Genomic DNA, 17,801 nt, shown 5'->3' with positions numbered 1-17,801 from the left:
CATGGGAGAGCGTTCTCTTCACTCGCTAGCTAAGACTTCACTTCCAACATTCATTCTCGCGGTCCTCGAAACCGGTTGAATCAACCACTCATTTTTGCATGACTACATAAACCAGGATACTTTTTGCACTGGACAGAACCATTCTTTTGTTCACTTGTATAAACATATATAATAATATGTCTGGATTTATTTATAAATTCTTCCTACGCATATCAAACAGATCGCTTTGATCTACCTTTCCGATCCTCTTGTCATTCAAAAAAAGGATCTTGTAACATGCAATATTTGCTGAACTATATCTTAGGATGAATGTGCACTAAGCTACCCACAAAGCAAACCAGATTAAAATGCATACAGCCATTATTTTTAATGCTTTGACCGGAATGATATACAATCTTTAGCTAGTTTTGTGAAAGTTCACATGACACCAGAGCCACAACCATAATTTCAGGTTCTAGATTTTGAATGATGATTTCACGTGCTACTGAATGAGTTCTAGATTTTGATATATGCATATGTTGAATAATTCTTTTAACACAAATACACTGCTACTAAATTCGAACGTATTTGCGCTTCTAGCTCCGTCCCTGCATGACCCTTATTAGGACTTCTATTTTAGCTTGGTGTTCGGTATATATCCAGCTATAACTCTATTAAAAGCTGTAACTTTGTCCATACATATAACTCTATTGGTTTTCAGCCACCTTTTACATATTCTCATTTCTCAACAAGGAACTAAGATTATTTTACAACTTCATAAAATGCATCACTCTAAAATAGTTTTGGTGTAACTGGTAAAGTTGATGTCGGGTCACGGGTTCGAACCGTAGAAAAAGTCTATTACATAAATGTAGGGTAAGACTGCATACAATAGACTCTTATGATCCGGCCCTTCTTCGAATTCCGTCCATAGTGAAAACTTAGTGTACCGAGCTGTCATAAAATGCATGACCATTAAAACACCAAGGTGATCAAATAAGAGCGAGGACTAGAGTTTCTATTAAAAGTTCAGACAAACCATTAACTTTAATTTAAATTTTATATTTATCTTAAAAAATATTTAATATGTATACATTATCAAGTTAGAACCGATAACAAAAAGATTAAAATTCGAAATCCATTAACATCAAATCTTAGCTACGGATCTAGCTTCTAATTTGTTTATATCAATGTACATACGTGTCTCCCTTTTTTTCCTAAGTGCTTTATATGTGTCCAGCTTCTGATTGGTTTTTACGTACACACCAATAACTGCATCCTTTGTTCGATACGCTGCTTTAGTCTTAGGCCCCACCTCATCTTCGTCACTACTGTTTCAACTTTGCCCTAAAACAAACATGAGTTGTGCAACTATGATAATTGGCTCAAAATATTGTCATATCTCACTCTATCAATCTAAAAATAGCTATGAGACAGAGCTCTTCAACAGGTATGGATGTTGGGGATGGTGGGCCCTCCGATGGATGCCACGTTGGACCTTATGATACGACGATAATGAACCGGATAATGTTAAGATTCCGGCCGATTGCGCCGAAACCTGTTGCCGACGGTTCAGGTCCTGGTTCTAAACCGAAGAGTGAAAAGGCTGAACCGGTCAGCAAACGGAGAGGGAAGAGAAAGTACGTTAGAGTTAAGAAAAGTAGGAAGTGTACTAACAATAGTACAGAGAAAGAAGAAAGAAAATTAGATGGATCTTTGAAGAAGTTTAATGATAATGGAAGTGTAGTAACTCTTCAGCTACTACCGGAAAGTAGCAGCAGCACTACTAACCTTCCAGATAATGGATCTTTTCAAAAGGAAATCACTTTCTCTGAGCTAGATCTGAAGGTAGTGTTAGACTTGTGTGACCATCCCATTTGCTTAACTATATATATAATGTTTCGATACACCTCCTCGGTGGATAGAGGAATCGATCATTATAAGTTTGAATTAGGAATTCTACCATAAACCATTTGATTTTCTGGTTCGAACTCAATTATTTAGATGTGGATATTTAACACGTCTACACGATCTAAGCCAAAGCTATTGAGTTTGGATGAACTATTAAGTCCTTAATTACATCCGCCCCTCCTTAATTACATGTGGCCTGGGGAAAATTAAAACAATAACAACAAGAGGCAGAGTGTAATCCTGGGTGGGGTCTGGGGAGATTAGTGTGTACAAGACCTTACCCCTATCTTGAGAAAGTGGCGAGACCGTGATTTTTCTTGGGGCAAACACTTCGAAAATATTTTCTTATTTTTTGGATGCTTATCTCATTTAAAAGTTTAAGTTGTCAAAGGGAATACACTTTTATTTATTTAACTGAATAATTATGTCTCAACAGGTGGCTATGGAGACACCAAAAATGGTAGAATCTTGGGTGATGGTGGAAGGTATGACAAAAATGTTTGTAGATCGAGAAGCTTTAGGAAGTACAGATACAGAGAAGATGAAGAATCTAGAGAAAGACACCTGTCCAGGGTTGATATCTGATGCCCTAAATAGGGTTCAGTGGGTGAATCCGGCATACCGGAGAATGGTGAATCCTCTAGAAGGCGGAGGAGCACCGGCGAAGATGGTGGTGAGGTTGGTTGTGAGGAAGGAGGAAAAAAGTGAAGAGTTGCCAAATTTTGCATGCACTGTGAGGGTAGTGTATACATTGAAGAATAAGAAGAACTCACAAACAATACCCTGTGATGTGTGGAAGATGGAGTTTGGAGGATTTGCATGGAGGCTTGATACTAAGACTGTACTTAGATTGGGTTGTTAAAGGATCTAAACCCTTTCCCAAGCAAGAAATTAAAGAATACTCTCAAACCAGCAGGTAATTTAATATAGTAAGAGTAGTAATTTCCTTTTGTTTTCGCTCGATATTTTAAGGCTCAAACTCGAGACTTCTGATTAAAGTCAGCGGGATTCAATCCGTTTGGTAGTAATATATGTATCTGTTGAAAATCATGGAACCGTGGTGCATAAAATCTAGCTCAAGATGATGCACTTTAATTTCTTGTTCAAAGCTTTATATATATAAAAGTTTGGAGACATTTATTGAAAGTTCAAGATTTGTGAAACTGAAAAATGTTGCTTGATATATCAAAGCATAGGTTATGCTATTTATGTAGTTTGGTTGATTACGACAAATTTACTCGTTTACTCATTATAGGAGTATAATTTAAATTTTTCGAAGCTTCTTTTAGAAAAATACTTTTATATATTGCTTTCTCAATTTCTTTCAAATAAAATTATTCGCAAACTTCAGAAAATTACGTTAATATTCAATATATTTACAACCCTATATATCCTTCCTTTTACAATGAATATCTCTATTTTTTGGCCTTGTTCAACAGAAACAAATGTAGAAAATTGCTGATAACGTACCACTTCACTTAATTTCTATCTCGTTACATGTTATTTTCAAATTTGTCCGTTATCGTTTAAATTTTTCCTAAATTAGGCAAGATTTTCATATTTCCCTATTTTCAAAAAATATGTACCCCATAAGAAGAAAATTTTCTTTTTGTTGTGAAAAGAATGCTCTAGCAACCTCCGGTGTTAAGAGTCTAAGACCCTGTTTGTCCATAAATTTTTTTCTTCTTTTTTTTTTAAATTTTTTTTTCAAAAATGTGTTTGTCCATGAAATTTTGTAAGGTTTTGAAAATTTTTTGAAAATGAGAATTTTCAGAAAAACTTTTTTCTCAATCACAAAACTGTAACATTTTTTGTGAAATGCATGCCAAACATAAATTCAAATTTCAAATGTCATTTTTCAACATAACATCAAATACTATTTTTTTTCAGAAATTATAATTTTTATGTCCAAACGCCTACTTAGTCTTTTTTCTTAAGTTTTGGAGATATCTAGGGCTTCCTAATTTGTTTTATTTTATAAGACACTATTTTCTTTTTAGTTTGTTCTAAAAGAAAAACTTTTCATGTTTGGAAATTGGGTAACTTTAAAGTTTAAAGTTTCATCTTTATCAATAATTATATACTTTTATAGTCACAAAAATATTATGTCATGTTTAAAATCGGAATAACTCGTGGTAGCTTTGGTATATTTGTCGTTTTTCTCAAACTTGGTACCCATTCTAAATTCCTTTAAATGTGCTTTCAATTGTTTAAGGATAAGTTATCAAAGTTGATATGTTTTAGACATTAAATTGATAATGTAATGTTGACAAATGTCGTGCAGTCATTCAAATATCAGACACTCTGTACCAGCATGTATAATGACAGCTAGTAAAAGGATTGCAACTACTATATATTTATCCTGACAACTATGTTTTAACTTTCTTGTGTTTGAAGCTGGTTCTTTTACCCAATGTTTTAAAAGTCGTGTGTCTAAGGCGAGACAATTTACGTATGCGTCAGCGAGTCGTAAGTCGTGAGTCGCGAGTCGTAAGTCGCGATTCACGAGTGTAAGTCTCATGAGTATTTAATTTTTAATATTTATTAAATAATATAATTACAGTAAATATTTATAAATATGTAAAATTGCATAAAAATTGAAGAAAACGATAAATATGTGAAATATATATATAGAGATGTGCTCAATCCTCATAAAAAACTAGTCAAATCAATCTACCATGCGCTACTTACAAACACAAGTAATTTGAGTCGAAAAGAATAAAGTTTTCTACATAGAGGAACAAAAAGGATGACTACCCTGCAATTTGAACTTTGAACTAAAATTGAACATTTATTGCTTTTGGGAGATATTAACATACTAACGGACAAGATAACGAATTGGGAAAGACCATAAATTAGGGTTTCAATCAATCAAAAGGGTCTTGACTTTTAAATTTAATACATTTTAGTTCCTTTTTAAAACTTTTGAGTAATTACAAGCTAACTTTTGAGAATTTGGGTATTATATGAAGGACTTATTCAACAAATTTTGTTTTAATTTGAAAAACTCTCTTGGGCTTACGCCTCACTACATAAACACGCCTCAAACGCCCGGGCATACGCCCGAATCGCTGGGCGTACGCCTTTTGAGATTTTTGCCCTATATCATCGTCTCGGGGCATTTTTGGTGTGCCTCGTCCCAGGACTCACCTCGAAAACGTCTTTTAAAACACTGCTTTTACCTCGTGTCTCCAATCTCTTTTTGCTTGAGAGGATTGAAATTGTGAAAATTTTGAGCATCCAATTCCATGGATGAAGTAATATGTAGACTATTATTATGCGAGGTCTTTTACTATTTTTTTCTTTTTTGCTCGTTTTTATCAATTTTTGGAGAAGACGAAAAATAAACAGAAAAATCAGCTGAAGAATGGTCTGAACTCTGAAGTTAAGGGAGCTACAGTAGGCTCAACATGCTGAAGGATGGGCTTTGAGCCAGTGGTGGAGCCAAGAATTTTACTAAAAAATATCAAAATATATAATAATAAAAAAAACACACGAAAAAATAAGGAAAGTTAACATAATAAGTAGTATATATACATAAAAATAAAATTTTAATCCAGTTAAACAGCGTAATTTTTCGATAAAGATATCCCTTAGCATAAAGTGACTCCGCCGCTGCTCGGAGCAGAGAGAGTGAGTAAGCTACAAAAATATAATGAACATGGAGCAAAGGTAATGGTTCGATGGGCTGAGTGGAGTGGGAGAAAAGTCCTTAGCGATCGAATAACAAACAAAGATAAGTAAGATGTGATTGTAAAAACAGACGTATTAAGACTCTAGTAAAATGTAAAATAATCTAATCCAATTAATCCAAAATCTTAAGCTAATAAGTGAAGTAATTCATGACCATTTAAACATTTTTGAAAATCATATGCATTCAACAAGGAAGTGCAATTCATATTATGTAGACACCAATATTCTTGTCAATCGAAACTTTTATGTGATAACTCGTGTACATAACTATAATATTGCTATATCCTATATAATATAATAATAGATGATTTACTTTTCCTTTGTAATTTTTTTTATCTCAATATAACTAGCATGAGTACAAGACTCGCTCTATGGATCATTGAGCCATTCATCTTAATAATTTAGAAAAAAAAATACTATATTAGTCACAACTCACAATACACCGTATCAGCGCCCGTAATAAATATTAGACTTCCCTCAAGAAATTTGGTATGACGAAGGCTTTTCCATTGTATAGATTAAGAGTAAAATTTGTAGCCCTTGGCTTGCATGATTATGGATCTTAGGCCACCAATTGGTGCTATAACCATTAATAGTACTCCAAGAATAATGCAAATCTGTCATCAAAATTTCATTTTAGATTTTTATTTTAAGCTATAAAGGGAGGAGTTAAGTTATATAAACTGTTAAGTGAAAGGAATATTCACATTATCAGGACAACTTTAGTTATATAGCAGGCAGCCTCTCTTATTTTCAAAATTATAAAATTCACATTTTAAGATGGCTTATCTGTATATATCCTTTTGGTGACCTGATAATGTAAGAATTCTTTACACTGACCGTATATATAACTTAAACTGAATAGCGAAAGTTGTATATATGTAATTAGCAGCTGAGTAAGTTGTACCTACCCAATTAATAATCCAAGAGAGACTGAATTTCTTTGGTTTGCAGATTGCTAGCCACATGATGCAAGGGAGCTGAATATAATAGAAATGAAAAAAATGATCCACAAAGCAAAAAATGAAAGAGAAAAAGATTGAAAATCACTCACAAAATAGGTTGTTGGGGCAAAAGCAAATCCTCCAAAGAATCCAAGCAGCCCATTGAAGAAAGGGAAGGTAATGCCAACAAACATTGTGAAAGCTGTAACAAAAGCAAAATGCATTACTACAATTCTAGTTCAAACGGAAAGCAAAATTGACATATTTGGATGGGTTAAAATTGATCGAATCAATAAATGAGTTTACTCATATCATGAATACATTTAAAAAAAAAAAAACCTTTTTTTTTTTTTTTTTTTTTTGACAAGTATTCTTTTGCGTCCCCAATTGACCAAAACTTTTTAGACTGCGCAGAATAACACATTAATTAATTATGAATATATATTCAGCCTGACTTGTCCAATATTGAACAAGTTAGGCGTGTTATATTTTAATGAGCTAAATTTTGACACAGAGAGAAATGAAAGGCACCCCAGCTTACTTACCTACATAAATGTTCCTAGTAACAAAGCGCAACATCCAGCTTGGCTTGAACTTAAGTTTTCTGACAAGCACTGTTTCTATCATGTCAAATACTGGCATTGCATATATCTACAATCACAAATCATAGAAACACCTCATTAGGTAAAATCTAGTCTCTAAACATAAATATATATATATAAAAAAAAACAACTCTGTCTGCGTCAATTTATATTTTATTTTTTCCTTTTTAATTATTTCAAAAAGAATATCACACTTTCTTATTTAAAAATAATTTAATTTTAAATTTTCAGTTTTATCTTTAATGAGATGATTTATAACCACATATACGTTTATGGCTTATTTTGGACCATTAGTTTCAAAATCTTTTTTTCTTAAACTCCTGTTCAGTCAAATACCGTCAGATAAATTGGATCGGAGGAAATAGAAGGAAAGATAAAAAGCAATCTGATGTACAAAGCATGCTTCCCACGTTCACGCACAATTCGGGAAAGAGCCACACTCCAAGAGAGTATAATGTAGGCAGCTTAAAAAAAGGGCAACCCAGTGTACTAAGCTCCCGCTATGCGCGAGATCTAGCGAAGGGTCAGACTACATTGTACGCAGCCTTACCCTGCATTTCTACAATACGACTCGAACACATAACCTCCTGATCAAATAACAACAAATTTACCAGTTACGCCAAAGGTCCCTTTTTTTAATGCAGGCAGCTTATCTTACCAAGACTTTAGCGACTAATTCCACAACTCAAACTCGTGAATTAATATAGGCTCTAAACATTATTAAAATTGAATAATAGAAAGAGATGAGAAACGGACCTGATAACTCCCAATAACATGAATAACAACAAACAAGTTAGCCATAGCAATGAGCCAGGTAGGTTTCTCCAAAGTCTTAAGAATGTTGTCTTTCACTTGATTCCCAAACATCCAGTAGCCAATAAGAGCAACAGGGAAATAACAGAAAGCAACAATTATATAAGCAACAATAACTCCTTTCCACATAGGTCCTTTTGAAGGCTTTTCAGGTGTTGAAGGGATTGTAGCTTGAATTTCTAACACCACATTATGGCCAGCATAAGCAAAAGCAACATCTCCCAATGCACTGAAAAAGTTGAAAATTGTTCCTGCTGTTGACTTTGCCTTGTATCCATATTCCACATCTGGTACTACACCTTTCTTAACTGAAGCTCCCCAAGCAATTGTTGAGTAACTTCAATCATAACATATCACAAAATCAAGAGAATCAGAATTGGACAAAATATAAAATTAGTCGGTCCGCCGAAGCTAATTATATTCGCTAGCTAAAAAGTATATTAAATATGGATATTTTTTTTAATAAATACAACAACAACAACCCAGTACAATATCACTAGTGAGGTCTAGAGTAGTTTGTACGCAGACTTTACCCCTACCCTGGGGTAGAGAGACTGTTTCTGATAGAAACTCGGCTCTATCTCTCTAAGAACTCCCCACCTTACTTTTGAGGTGATTTGAACTCACAACTTCTTGGTTGGAAGTGGAGGATGCTCATCACTAGAGCAACCCACTCTTATATTATATATATATTTTTTATATATAATATACATATAAACAAAAAATATATATTTTATTAGCTAATGGGGTACTATTATTTTTGGGAGCAACTAAAACTCTACATTTTCATCAGAATTCCTCTACTACAAGTGTGTGGTTGATACAACGGAAGACATTCTTCGAAAAATATTATCCGGAAATGACTTATTTTTTGGAAAATGGTTCCCCTTTTAATAAAAAATATTTTCCTTGAAAAATATTTATCTACATCAGACAACCAAAAATGATTTTTGGTGATTAAAAAAAATTGGCAATCAAACACCTGAAAATGCTTGATAAAAATATATTTAAAATTTCAAAAAATATTTTCGATCACACCAAACACACCCTAATTCCAAAAATTGGAAAAAGAACAATATTGAGTATGAGTAATAGGAGTTTAAGTTATATACACCGTCAGACAATTTTATACAATCAGGTCACATTTACCTGTTATAGCAGGTACCTCCCTTATTTTCAGTATTACAGATATCACATTTTAATAAGGTTTACCTGTACGTAACTTTGGATGACTTGATTGTATAAAAAATATTTTATACTGACAACGTATATAACTTATACAGAAATAAGTAATATGCATACCTTAAGGACATGACAGCTGCAGCCAAAGACACACCTACTATGGAATTGAAATCAGGAAGATGAGAGATAACAAAATGGACAGAGGCAAAGATCATAATGAAGTAGGTAAGTTTTATGTCTTTACAATCTTTTTTACAGACTAGATCATAGAATTTCTGGAGTGATTGTCCTCCGGTTACCATATAAACTATGTCAACTCCAACTTCAACAATCAACTGTTGTGGCACAATAATCCATAGCCCAAGTTTTTTCCCAAAAGCATGCTGCCCAAGTTCATGATATCTGTCAAAACGTTTCCCAGGAACCATTTCGTGCATCTCAACCATTTGCCATAATGTGTAAAATGTTATAATCCAAGAAATCACCAGCACTGCTACTCCTGGTCCCCTGAAATTATATGGGATCTTTACACAAATAATCAGTCGAATTAATTCATTATTTTATTTTTCCTAGTCGATATATATAGATAGTACACTGATTATACAGGGTTATACACATGGTATGCATCTGCCGGCTAGTTAGTTTTAGTGGTTAAGTGGACAACTATATATTTAGGTTAAATCTTCAAATTAGTTACATGTTATCTTATTTTTCTGCTGTTGTTACTGTTTAATTTGTTACTATTGCATCCTTTTTTCACTTTTTTTTTAATCGAAGATCTAGTGGAAACAGTCTATCTACCTTCGCCAGGCAGAGATAAGGTATACGTACACGCTATTCTCCCCAGATACCACTTATGGGATTATATTAAATTTATTGTTATTGCTTCAAATTAATTTACATATAAAATTAAGTAACAATGAGATACTTTATTTTTTCGTTGTTGGCGAATATTCCTAAGTGCTTATTAGCTTCTGTTGAAGTCATAATTAAGTAAATAAAAATGTGTTTTATCTAGCTAGCCGTTTAAATTTTTAAATGAAATGGTTAAACAATCTAACACGATACGTATAAGAGAAGACAAAAGTCATGAAATCTAGTCTCAGGATTATCAAAAAGAATTTTTACGTATATACCATCCAAGTTGTGCCATGGCATAAGGAAGACCGAGTACACCAGCTCCGACCATGGCAGTAACATTGTGGAAAGCTGAATACCACCATTTCGCATTCCTGTTTGAAGTAACAGGAAGCCATGCGTCTATTGCCCTCTCTTCTGCAGATCTTTCATCAGCCTGTCATTGATTATAGGTCCATTAATTATTTTAAATTAAGTACATTTAGTTACCATTATAAATAGAATTGAGAACATAACCTATTCAAGATTTAACTTTTATAAGACTTTACGACAATCTCAAATTAATAGGAACATGCGCTAATAATTGGATTTATAACTAAATATTTATAGATATTCAGTGAATTCTTTTTAAAATATATGATAAAGTTATTGTGTTTTAGTGAACTCACACATTACATTATCGGTCTAGTGCTCTGTGATGTGTACTTAGCGTTTACTTAGAATAAAATTCAACCACCTCTAGGAATAAAGGCAAAGCAATTTTTTTCTGAGTATATTTAAAAGGAAGTTTTTTCTGGAGGTGGAATAACTAGGACTAAAGGCAAAAGAAGTGAAAAGTCTTGTGAGAATGTTACAAATTTAAATGCACTATACCACCTCTACAATTAATTATTACTCCATTCGGTCCATAATAAATGATATTTTTGCTTTTTTTTATTTTGGTTCAAAATAAGTGCCCTTTCTACATAATCAAGAATGAATTAACTTTGATTTTTCAAATTTACCCTTTACATATACCAATGTGTCAAGTTAACAATATACCTATTAAAATTAAGGGTAATTTAGTCAAAATACTTATTTTTCTAGGAGTTAATATTTTTTCTTAAGAGGTGTACCAAAAGACAATTTGTAGATAGGTCCTTAATTTATAATCTCCCGTCACGGGCATCTTACCTTTTGCCAACAAATTTAGATAGCGTCCCTTGAACTTGGAATTTATATGTTCCTTTCCACAGATGATATAAAGCAGATATCTTAATTTAATTTTCCGATCGTATATTTCTATTTGTAAAAGAATGATATCTTCTTATTATTCTTAATGAGATAATTTATAATCATATAAATATTTATGACTTGTTCTAAACCACAAGTTTTTAATATCCTTCTTTCTTTTTAATTCTATACTCAATCAAATTAAAATGTATCATATAAAATAAAATAGGACGGAGAGCATTATTTGATAATGAAGTAATTATGACCAAAAAAAAAATTTGATACTAAAGTAATCGATAATTCAACTGAACTCAATATTTTTCATACACACATAAATATATATAAAAGTTTATTAAGATTTAAAAAATATTGAATTCACAACCCATAACTTCAAAATTGTAATAAATCTAACATAAAAATTAAAAAATTAAACCTATCAAATTTAAATAGTGATAAATCTCTAACTAGTTGTTTGGTGTTTCTTGGGAACAGAAAAGTCAGCGCAAGGAAAAAACAAAATGAAGGCGCAACATGGGAACCAAACAAGTTATTTTAGTGAATTCTAAACTAATAATTTGTATATATTCAACGAATTTTATTAGATAATAAGTAAATAATTTATGGATCAAAGCTACTGAATTCGATCGAATTCATAAACCCTATGCTACCTCCACCCAGTAGCGGACGCACGTGGTGGCAAGCGGGTTCAACTGAACCCGATTCATTCACTTGAAAATTACTATTTTACGACTAAACTTATTTATTTCTAATATTGAACCCGCTTACACAAAATGCTGGATCCACCACTGACTCCAACCCTGGTTGCTAAAAGATAAAAAGAAGTTTGTCTATAATTCGAGTAAGAAGTTTGAATTAAACTTACACTCTTGGAGCAGTAGTAATTGGAAATATTTGGAGTTTGCGTTCCCATAGTTGCAGGTTGCATTTCTGAAGACTCGAGAAATCAATGGCTTTAGCAATTAAAACGAGAGAAAGAGAGAGAGACCAAAGGTACAGAGGATTCATATAGTAGAAAACAATATCCAAACTGAAGGAATATGGGACTTTCCGAAAATTATAGGAGCTGTCTGTCTTTAAATAAACAAAATAATAGCTCTTAGCTAAGAAAATGATTGGTTCATAGTTAAAAGGCAGGACTTTTACCGAGAGGTTCAACATTTATCATATGCTCTGTAAGTTTGATTTTATGTAAATTTATTTTCTTTTTATCTGTGCCAAAAAGAATGATCAATTTTTTATTTGAAAATTATTTACTTTTATGTAATGATTTATAGCCGCACAAAATATATGTGCTTCATTTTATACCACAAGTTCAAAAGTTTTCTCTCTTTTCTTAAACCCTATGCCCAGTCAAATAAGTTCACATAAATTAAAACAGAGGGAGTATATATTTAAACAAAAATTAATCTTATAAATAAAAAATAATTTTTCCGCGAAAGAGATTTGAGTGAACCCACTTCCACCCTCTAGCTCTTTGGCCGCGATTAATTTGCCAATATTTAAACAAGGATTTAACATATACATACACTTTTCGTCTGATGATTTTTCTATATTTTAATATGTTGTAATCAGGTAAACTGCAATGTATTTACAGGTTACCAATTTTCATTTATATCAACGATTACCTATATGATTATCTTTTATATGACCTGCAATAGTTTTTTTTAACAGGAAGAGGTTGTGGGTAATGCTTTTGCTTGACTAAGAATATTATTTTACAAACAAAGTCTTTAAACGAAAGCGATGAGTCTCCGGGTATCATAGTATAGCAATTTTGAATTGCTATAACAACTCATAATTATGTAGTTATATTATACTTACACGTTCCTTTCACAGCTTAATTAGTCGTATGCCAAAGAAAATTCCACGAACATAGCACGATCTTTTTATACTTTTGCCACCAATTGTGCACTGCACTAGATATATACTCCTACTTGTATGACTAACAACAACAAATTAGTTAATTAATTATAGAATTAAAATTATTAAGTAGCACAACAAATGAAGGAGAAATTTTTGCTTTCGTGCTCAATTTAAGGAAACAAAAAATCAGAGGTAGAGTGTAAGGTATTGGTTCGGCCTTTTAGATCCTATATTTGTATGGAAAATCTATCAAATATGTAATTATATATAAATATTTAATTGAGAATCCAGTAACTAAGACGAGTTATGAGTTCGGTAGTCAGTTCATAACTCATAAACTTTAAATTACGGCTCTACCTCTAATATCAATTCGTGTATGTTGTAAAGTTAACTAAACCTTACACCTATTTCCCTACCTAAACAGGTTATAGCTACATTGAAGAATGAAGAGTGATAAAATAGGAATTGTCAATTTCAGAATTCGGCCGAGGAAATGCCACTTATATGGCAATTTTTGGAGTAGGTATAAGTGTTTAGTAAACTGATTTTGGTAGCTAAACATGTATAGGAGTATTTTTCTTCTGTATCTAACAAGCATAATGCTTGTTCACAAATGTATCTGCAAGAGATTTGGTTCGGTCCTCCTCTTTGTATCAATTTTTGGTTGTGATAGATATGGCGGGTTGTTTGGTATGCGAATTAAATTATATCGAGATTATAATCTCTGGACTAATTTATCCAAATTGGAATAATATAATCCCAAATTTAATGGGGTAAGATGAAATATCCTGTATAAAGACTGAAAATAAATTTATACTATGTTTGAAATTAAATTAACATTTTACACCTTCAATTAATATATTTCACTCAAATCCTTAGAATAGATATGTAGTCTTCACTCTAGCTAGCGTCCAGGAAACACCTACTGATCCAATTAATTTGTGGTCATGTTAGGAAACACTTGGGCTGCGCTCATTTGTGAACAATTTTTAATTTAAATAAAGATTTTCTTTCTTTCAACTACTCAGAGTCAACTCTTTATTTCACCACATTTTACGATTTTAATTAGTTGTATGATGTAACGTGTTATTATTCTACTTTTTAGTTGTCTTATCGGGTTTAAGTTCTGTACGATGTAAAAGATATTTACATAATAAAGTTAATTAAAAGGAAATTATAAGTACTCTATTTAATAGCATTGTTTGATAGTCTAAAATAAATAGTAAATAATCGGCTATAGCAACTTAAATTACGATAATGTTGCAAATAATTTATTACAGTGACAAACAATTTATTCCACTGACAATATATATAGCTTAAATACTAATCTTATTATTACGAAAGGTACCTTGTTGTATATTGATCACGCTCAACTATGCATTGTAAAAAGAATTAAGCGGTCGCTGCAAATATAATCCGGTCCAAGTCCGGAGTCAAATCCCACAGGGAACTAACCTATTTACTACAACTTTAAATAATGCTAATGATAAGCTCAGACAACTTCCGGATGCAAGAGTTTTATGAATAATCAGTGGAATTTATTTAGCTAAGGAAAAATGATAATAAAATTAGCAATAATCAAGACTAAAATTAAATTCAAGGGTAAAAGGATCTAGGGCTATTGATTTCCCCAATTGCCGGATTAATTCTTAATTCTTTAGCTATAATCTCGTCGTAATACTCTATGAGGATTATGAGTTCCGGTCTACCGTAATTACCTCTCGATCAATTACGATAATTTACTAGAAGCATTCTTTCGAACTACTCTAGTTAACAATTTATGCAACTCAGAATTATCCTACCAAAGCTTTATTTTTTCTAACCCCACTTTTAAATTTAAGTAATTAATCTCTTAACTAACTCAAAAGTAGTATTGTTCAACAACAATCTAACCAAGTGTTCTTTCTCAAGCAACACAAGGTAACTAGACACGATTAATCGAGGGCCCTTCAAATTAACCACAACACAATTCATAATTGAACAATCATAGAACAAACACGACTTAGTTATAACAAAATAGAGTCAAGACTTCATCCAACAATTGGTTCCATCAACCCTAGATAATAAATTTAATTACTCATACTAATGGAAAATAAATCACTAAAATAATTCATAATCAACAAATAGAAGTATGAAGAAGAAGATGAAAACTCTTAGGAAATTATCCGTCTTTTCTCCCTCGTTCTTGCCTCTAAAATCTTCTAAAAATAACTATCTCCCACTTCTGGGCGAGTTTAGGTTTTATATAGGTTTAGGTTAGTCGCCTAAGAAATTACATAATTAACCTTGCGTGTTTGGCTTTCGTCCACCCGTCCGCGACCGTGGATTTTCACTGCCTCACTACCTTGAGTTCACGGACCAATTCGCGGCCCACTTCGCGGCCGCGCACCTGGAGGGGTCGTCTCGCTTGCTTTTCTCGATCCTTTTCGACAGGACTAACCTTCGATTGGCCTTTCACACTCCATGTTGACTCCAAAACACTCGTTAGCTCCCTCCTAGCTCGGAGTAGCTCCTGCAAAGCATCAAATTCTTAATTAGGGCATTTTCTTATCTTTTAGCATTCAAATATCAATAAAGTGCGGCTAAATTAGAATGTAAGAAGTGTCTAAATTGCATAAATATTGCCTACTCTTAACATCCCACACTTAAACCATTGCTCGTCTCCAAGCAATTAAACCACACTCTAAGAGGCCTAACTTCACTGAGCGACTTCCCTACTCATCGCACAAAGAATATTTCACATAAATTGAGGACATTAGTGCAACATCTACACCTCAAGAGTTGACTCCCTCTAGCCACGCAATGTTCCTAACCGGCTTACTTACTCTAATTCATAGGTCCAGACTTACCTCTCCTTCATGAATCAAGTGTCTGCTCACAACAAAAGAGACTCATTTCAAAGTTAGTAAATTTCACACACACTGAGAAACTTTAAAAGGAACAGAATTCACTCACCCTCAGAAATGACATTCTTGTGCCACAAAAAATGCACCATAGGCTTTCCCGTAGTGTACGACTCTACTAATTGAGCTCACTCAGTCTAGGATCAAGTAGGACTTTATTTGGATGTAATGTAGGCTACATGTTGGGTGTGATATATTTGAATATAATAGTGACTACATCTCCATAAGCACTTTAATACATTTATTTTATACACCTAAGTTAAACCAATATTTTCATCTTTAACACCACATATACCACCCCACACTTTTTTTTTGAGCACAATCACCTTAAAAGCCACCAAAGAATTATTACCAATCAACATGATATACTATTAACAATGTTTTTTTTTTTCACAAGTGGTTTTTCTAACAAGATATACTTTTCTCCTTATTTCCCTAGTTCTACTCAAAAGCTCCACCAACTACGCCACACTTTATCCTTTGTAAATTCACAGCATTTCAAGTGCTTACGAGAGGTAAAGAGTTCAAAAAGATGGTTAATTCAAATAAGGGATATGGCTTGTAATGTGGTTGCCAAGAAAACAGGATTACAGGCTCAACGGGGTTAACTATGGTACATAGAAAATAGGTGGGTGGAGTATGTATATATATGGTTCAACAAAGAAATGCCTATATCACTTCCCAGACTAAACAAGACTACCATTTCGCTTTGCAGACACACGGGGCAAGTTCTAGGCGTTAAATGTCGTGCACAGAATATAACAAGCCTCTCACACACATGGCACATAACTCATTCCAGATTAGATCATCAAACACTCAGATCAGGGTACTTAAGCCAAATTAAGAACATACATTTTAAGGCCTTCTTACAAGAGTCAACAAATGAGCCTAAGCGTCACACTGAAGTAACTGCTATATTCAAGGCATTACGAAATTACGGGATCCTATTCTAATTCTACGCATAGCCCATAAGTTCCTAACTAAAAATAAAAAGCTAACTACACCCGGTTCAAACAAAACCCTTGGAAAAGAACTGTGGTTTGAAGAAAAATCAAGGGGGAATTGATACACTACTACAAATAAAAATCTTTTTGGTTTTTTTTCTTTTTTTTTCTTTTCGACTTTAGTCCCTCAAAAAACCCATCGAATGATATCCATCGCCGGGCCAAGTCAAAATTGATTTATACAAATAAACTACGAAACTATCTACATACAACATACAACAAAGTATTCCCCACCCCACACTTAAAAAGATGGCATGTCTCCATGTCATACAAAGTAAAGTGATGTGAGGTAAAGGAACCTCCCTGGTGGATCAGTCTTGATCGGAGACAGTGCCAGGGTCGAGATGACATGCTCTCCCCATCGCACGCAGCGAGCCCATGATTTTATTTTCTGACTTCGCATTTTAGGTGGTCAAAGCATTAACTCTGGTCCCCAATTCCGTGACGGGAAGTGCACAGTCCTGCCATGTCTTGTTCTAGGGCTGTCATTCACGTGCTCTGGCTGTCCTCAGATGGTCCTTCAGCTACTGCAGCTTGTTCCTGTGGGGGTGAGGTAGGTTCAACCTCCTCCTGCCCTTTATCGCCCTCTTCCGACGCATTAGAATCGTCACTATGAGTTGCCCCTAGTGCCACCGGGTCTTTCTCGATGGTCACTTTGTCTTCCCGAAACTTTGCTTCTTTCTTTACCATGCCATCCGCATTTGGGTTCTCAGGCACCCTTGCTGCCCGATACAATCTAGTGATCAGAGAGGGGAAAAAGAACCCATACCTCTTCTGTGGTGAACGAACGGACATCTCAAACTGAATAACCCTGGC

The 17,801-nt window shown here is 33.5% G+C and overlaps 2 protein-coding genes across 3 annotated transcripts; one reads left to right on the top strand and one right to left on the bottom strand.

Moving 5' to 3' along the window:
- The first annotated feature begins 1,153 nt into the window (after positions 1-1,153).
- On the top strand, positions 1,154-2,972 carry LOC104118038 (uncharacterized). The gene is made up of 2 exons (XM_009629208.3): positions 1,154-1,827; positions 2,327-2,972. Exons 1-2 carry the CDS (start codon positions 1,408-1,410, stop codon positions 2,750-2,752), a joined length of 846 nt encoding a protein of 281 aa, XP_009627503.1. The 5' UTR covers positions 1,154-1,407; the 3' UTR covers positions 2,753-2,972.
- A 2,790-nt stretch (positions 2,973-5,762) lies between these two features.
- Positions 5,763-12,282, bottom strand: LOC104106493 (lysine histidine transporter 1-like). 2 transcript variants are annotated; one of them, XM_018774259.3, is made up of 8 exons: positions 12,078-12,282; positions 10,261-10,418; positions 9,245-9,631; positions 7,886-8,279; positions 7,073-7,178; positions 6,638-6,729; positions 6,495-6,563; positions 5,763-6,200 (listed from the first exon to the last, which is right to left on the bottom strand). In XM_018774259.3, the coding sequence occupies exons 1-8, from the start codon at positions 12,138-12,140 to the stop codon at positions 6,102-6,104; spliced, it is 1,368 nt and encodes a 455-aa protein (XP_018629775.2). In that variant the 5' UTR covers positions 12,141-12,282; the 3' UTR covers positions 5,763-6,101. The 2 variants fall into 2 exon arrangements, with proteins under 2 accessions (XP_018629775.2, XP_018629774.1); XM_018774258.3 differs by having other exon boundaries at positions 9,245-9,648; positions 12,078-12,280.
- Between the last annotated feature and the right edge of the window lie 5,519 nt (positions 12,283-17,801).

Source organism: Nicotiana tomentosiformis, chromosome 9 (assembly GCF_000390325.3).
Source record: "Nicotiana tomentosiformis chromosome 9, ASM39032v3, whole genome shotgun sequence".
In the NCBI taxonomy this organism is placed as follows: Eukaryota; Viridiplantae; Streptophyta; class Magnoliopsida; order Solanales; family Solanaceae; genus Nicotiana; species Nicotiana tomentosiformis.
Note: the sequence above shows the minus strand (reverse complement) of the source record. Positions and strands in the feature narration are given on the sequence as shown.

What these genes read in the sequence shown, in the direction of transcription:
- LOC104118038 (XM_009629208.3), top strand. Translation starts at nt 1,408, where the DNA reads ATGAGACAGAGCTCTTCAACAGGTATGGATGTTGGGGATGGTGGGCCC. An exon ending in TCTCTGAGCTAGATCTGAAG is followed by an intron (nt 1,828 to 2,326) that starts GTAGTGTTAGAC and finishes ATGTCTCAACAG; the next exon opens with GTGGCTATGGAGACACCAAA.
- LOC104106493 (XM_018774259.3), bottom strand. Translation starts at nt 12,140, where the DNA reads ATGCAACCTGCAACTATGGGAACGCAAACTCCAAATATTTCCAATTAC. An exon ending in GCCATGGCACAACTTGGATG is followed by an intron (nt 9,632 to 10,260) that starts GTATATACGTAA and finishes ATATAATTTCAG; the next exon opens with GGGACCAGGAGTAGCAGTGC. An exon ending in ATGTTATTGGGAGTTATCAG is followed by an intron (nt 7,179 to 7,885) that starts GTCCGTTTCTCA and finishes TTGTGATTGTAG; the next exon opens with ATATATGCAATGCCAGTATT.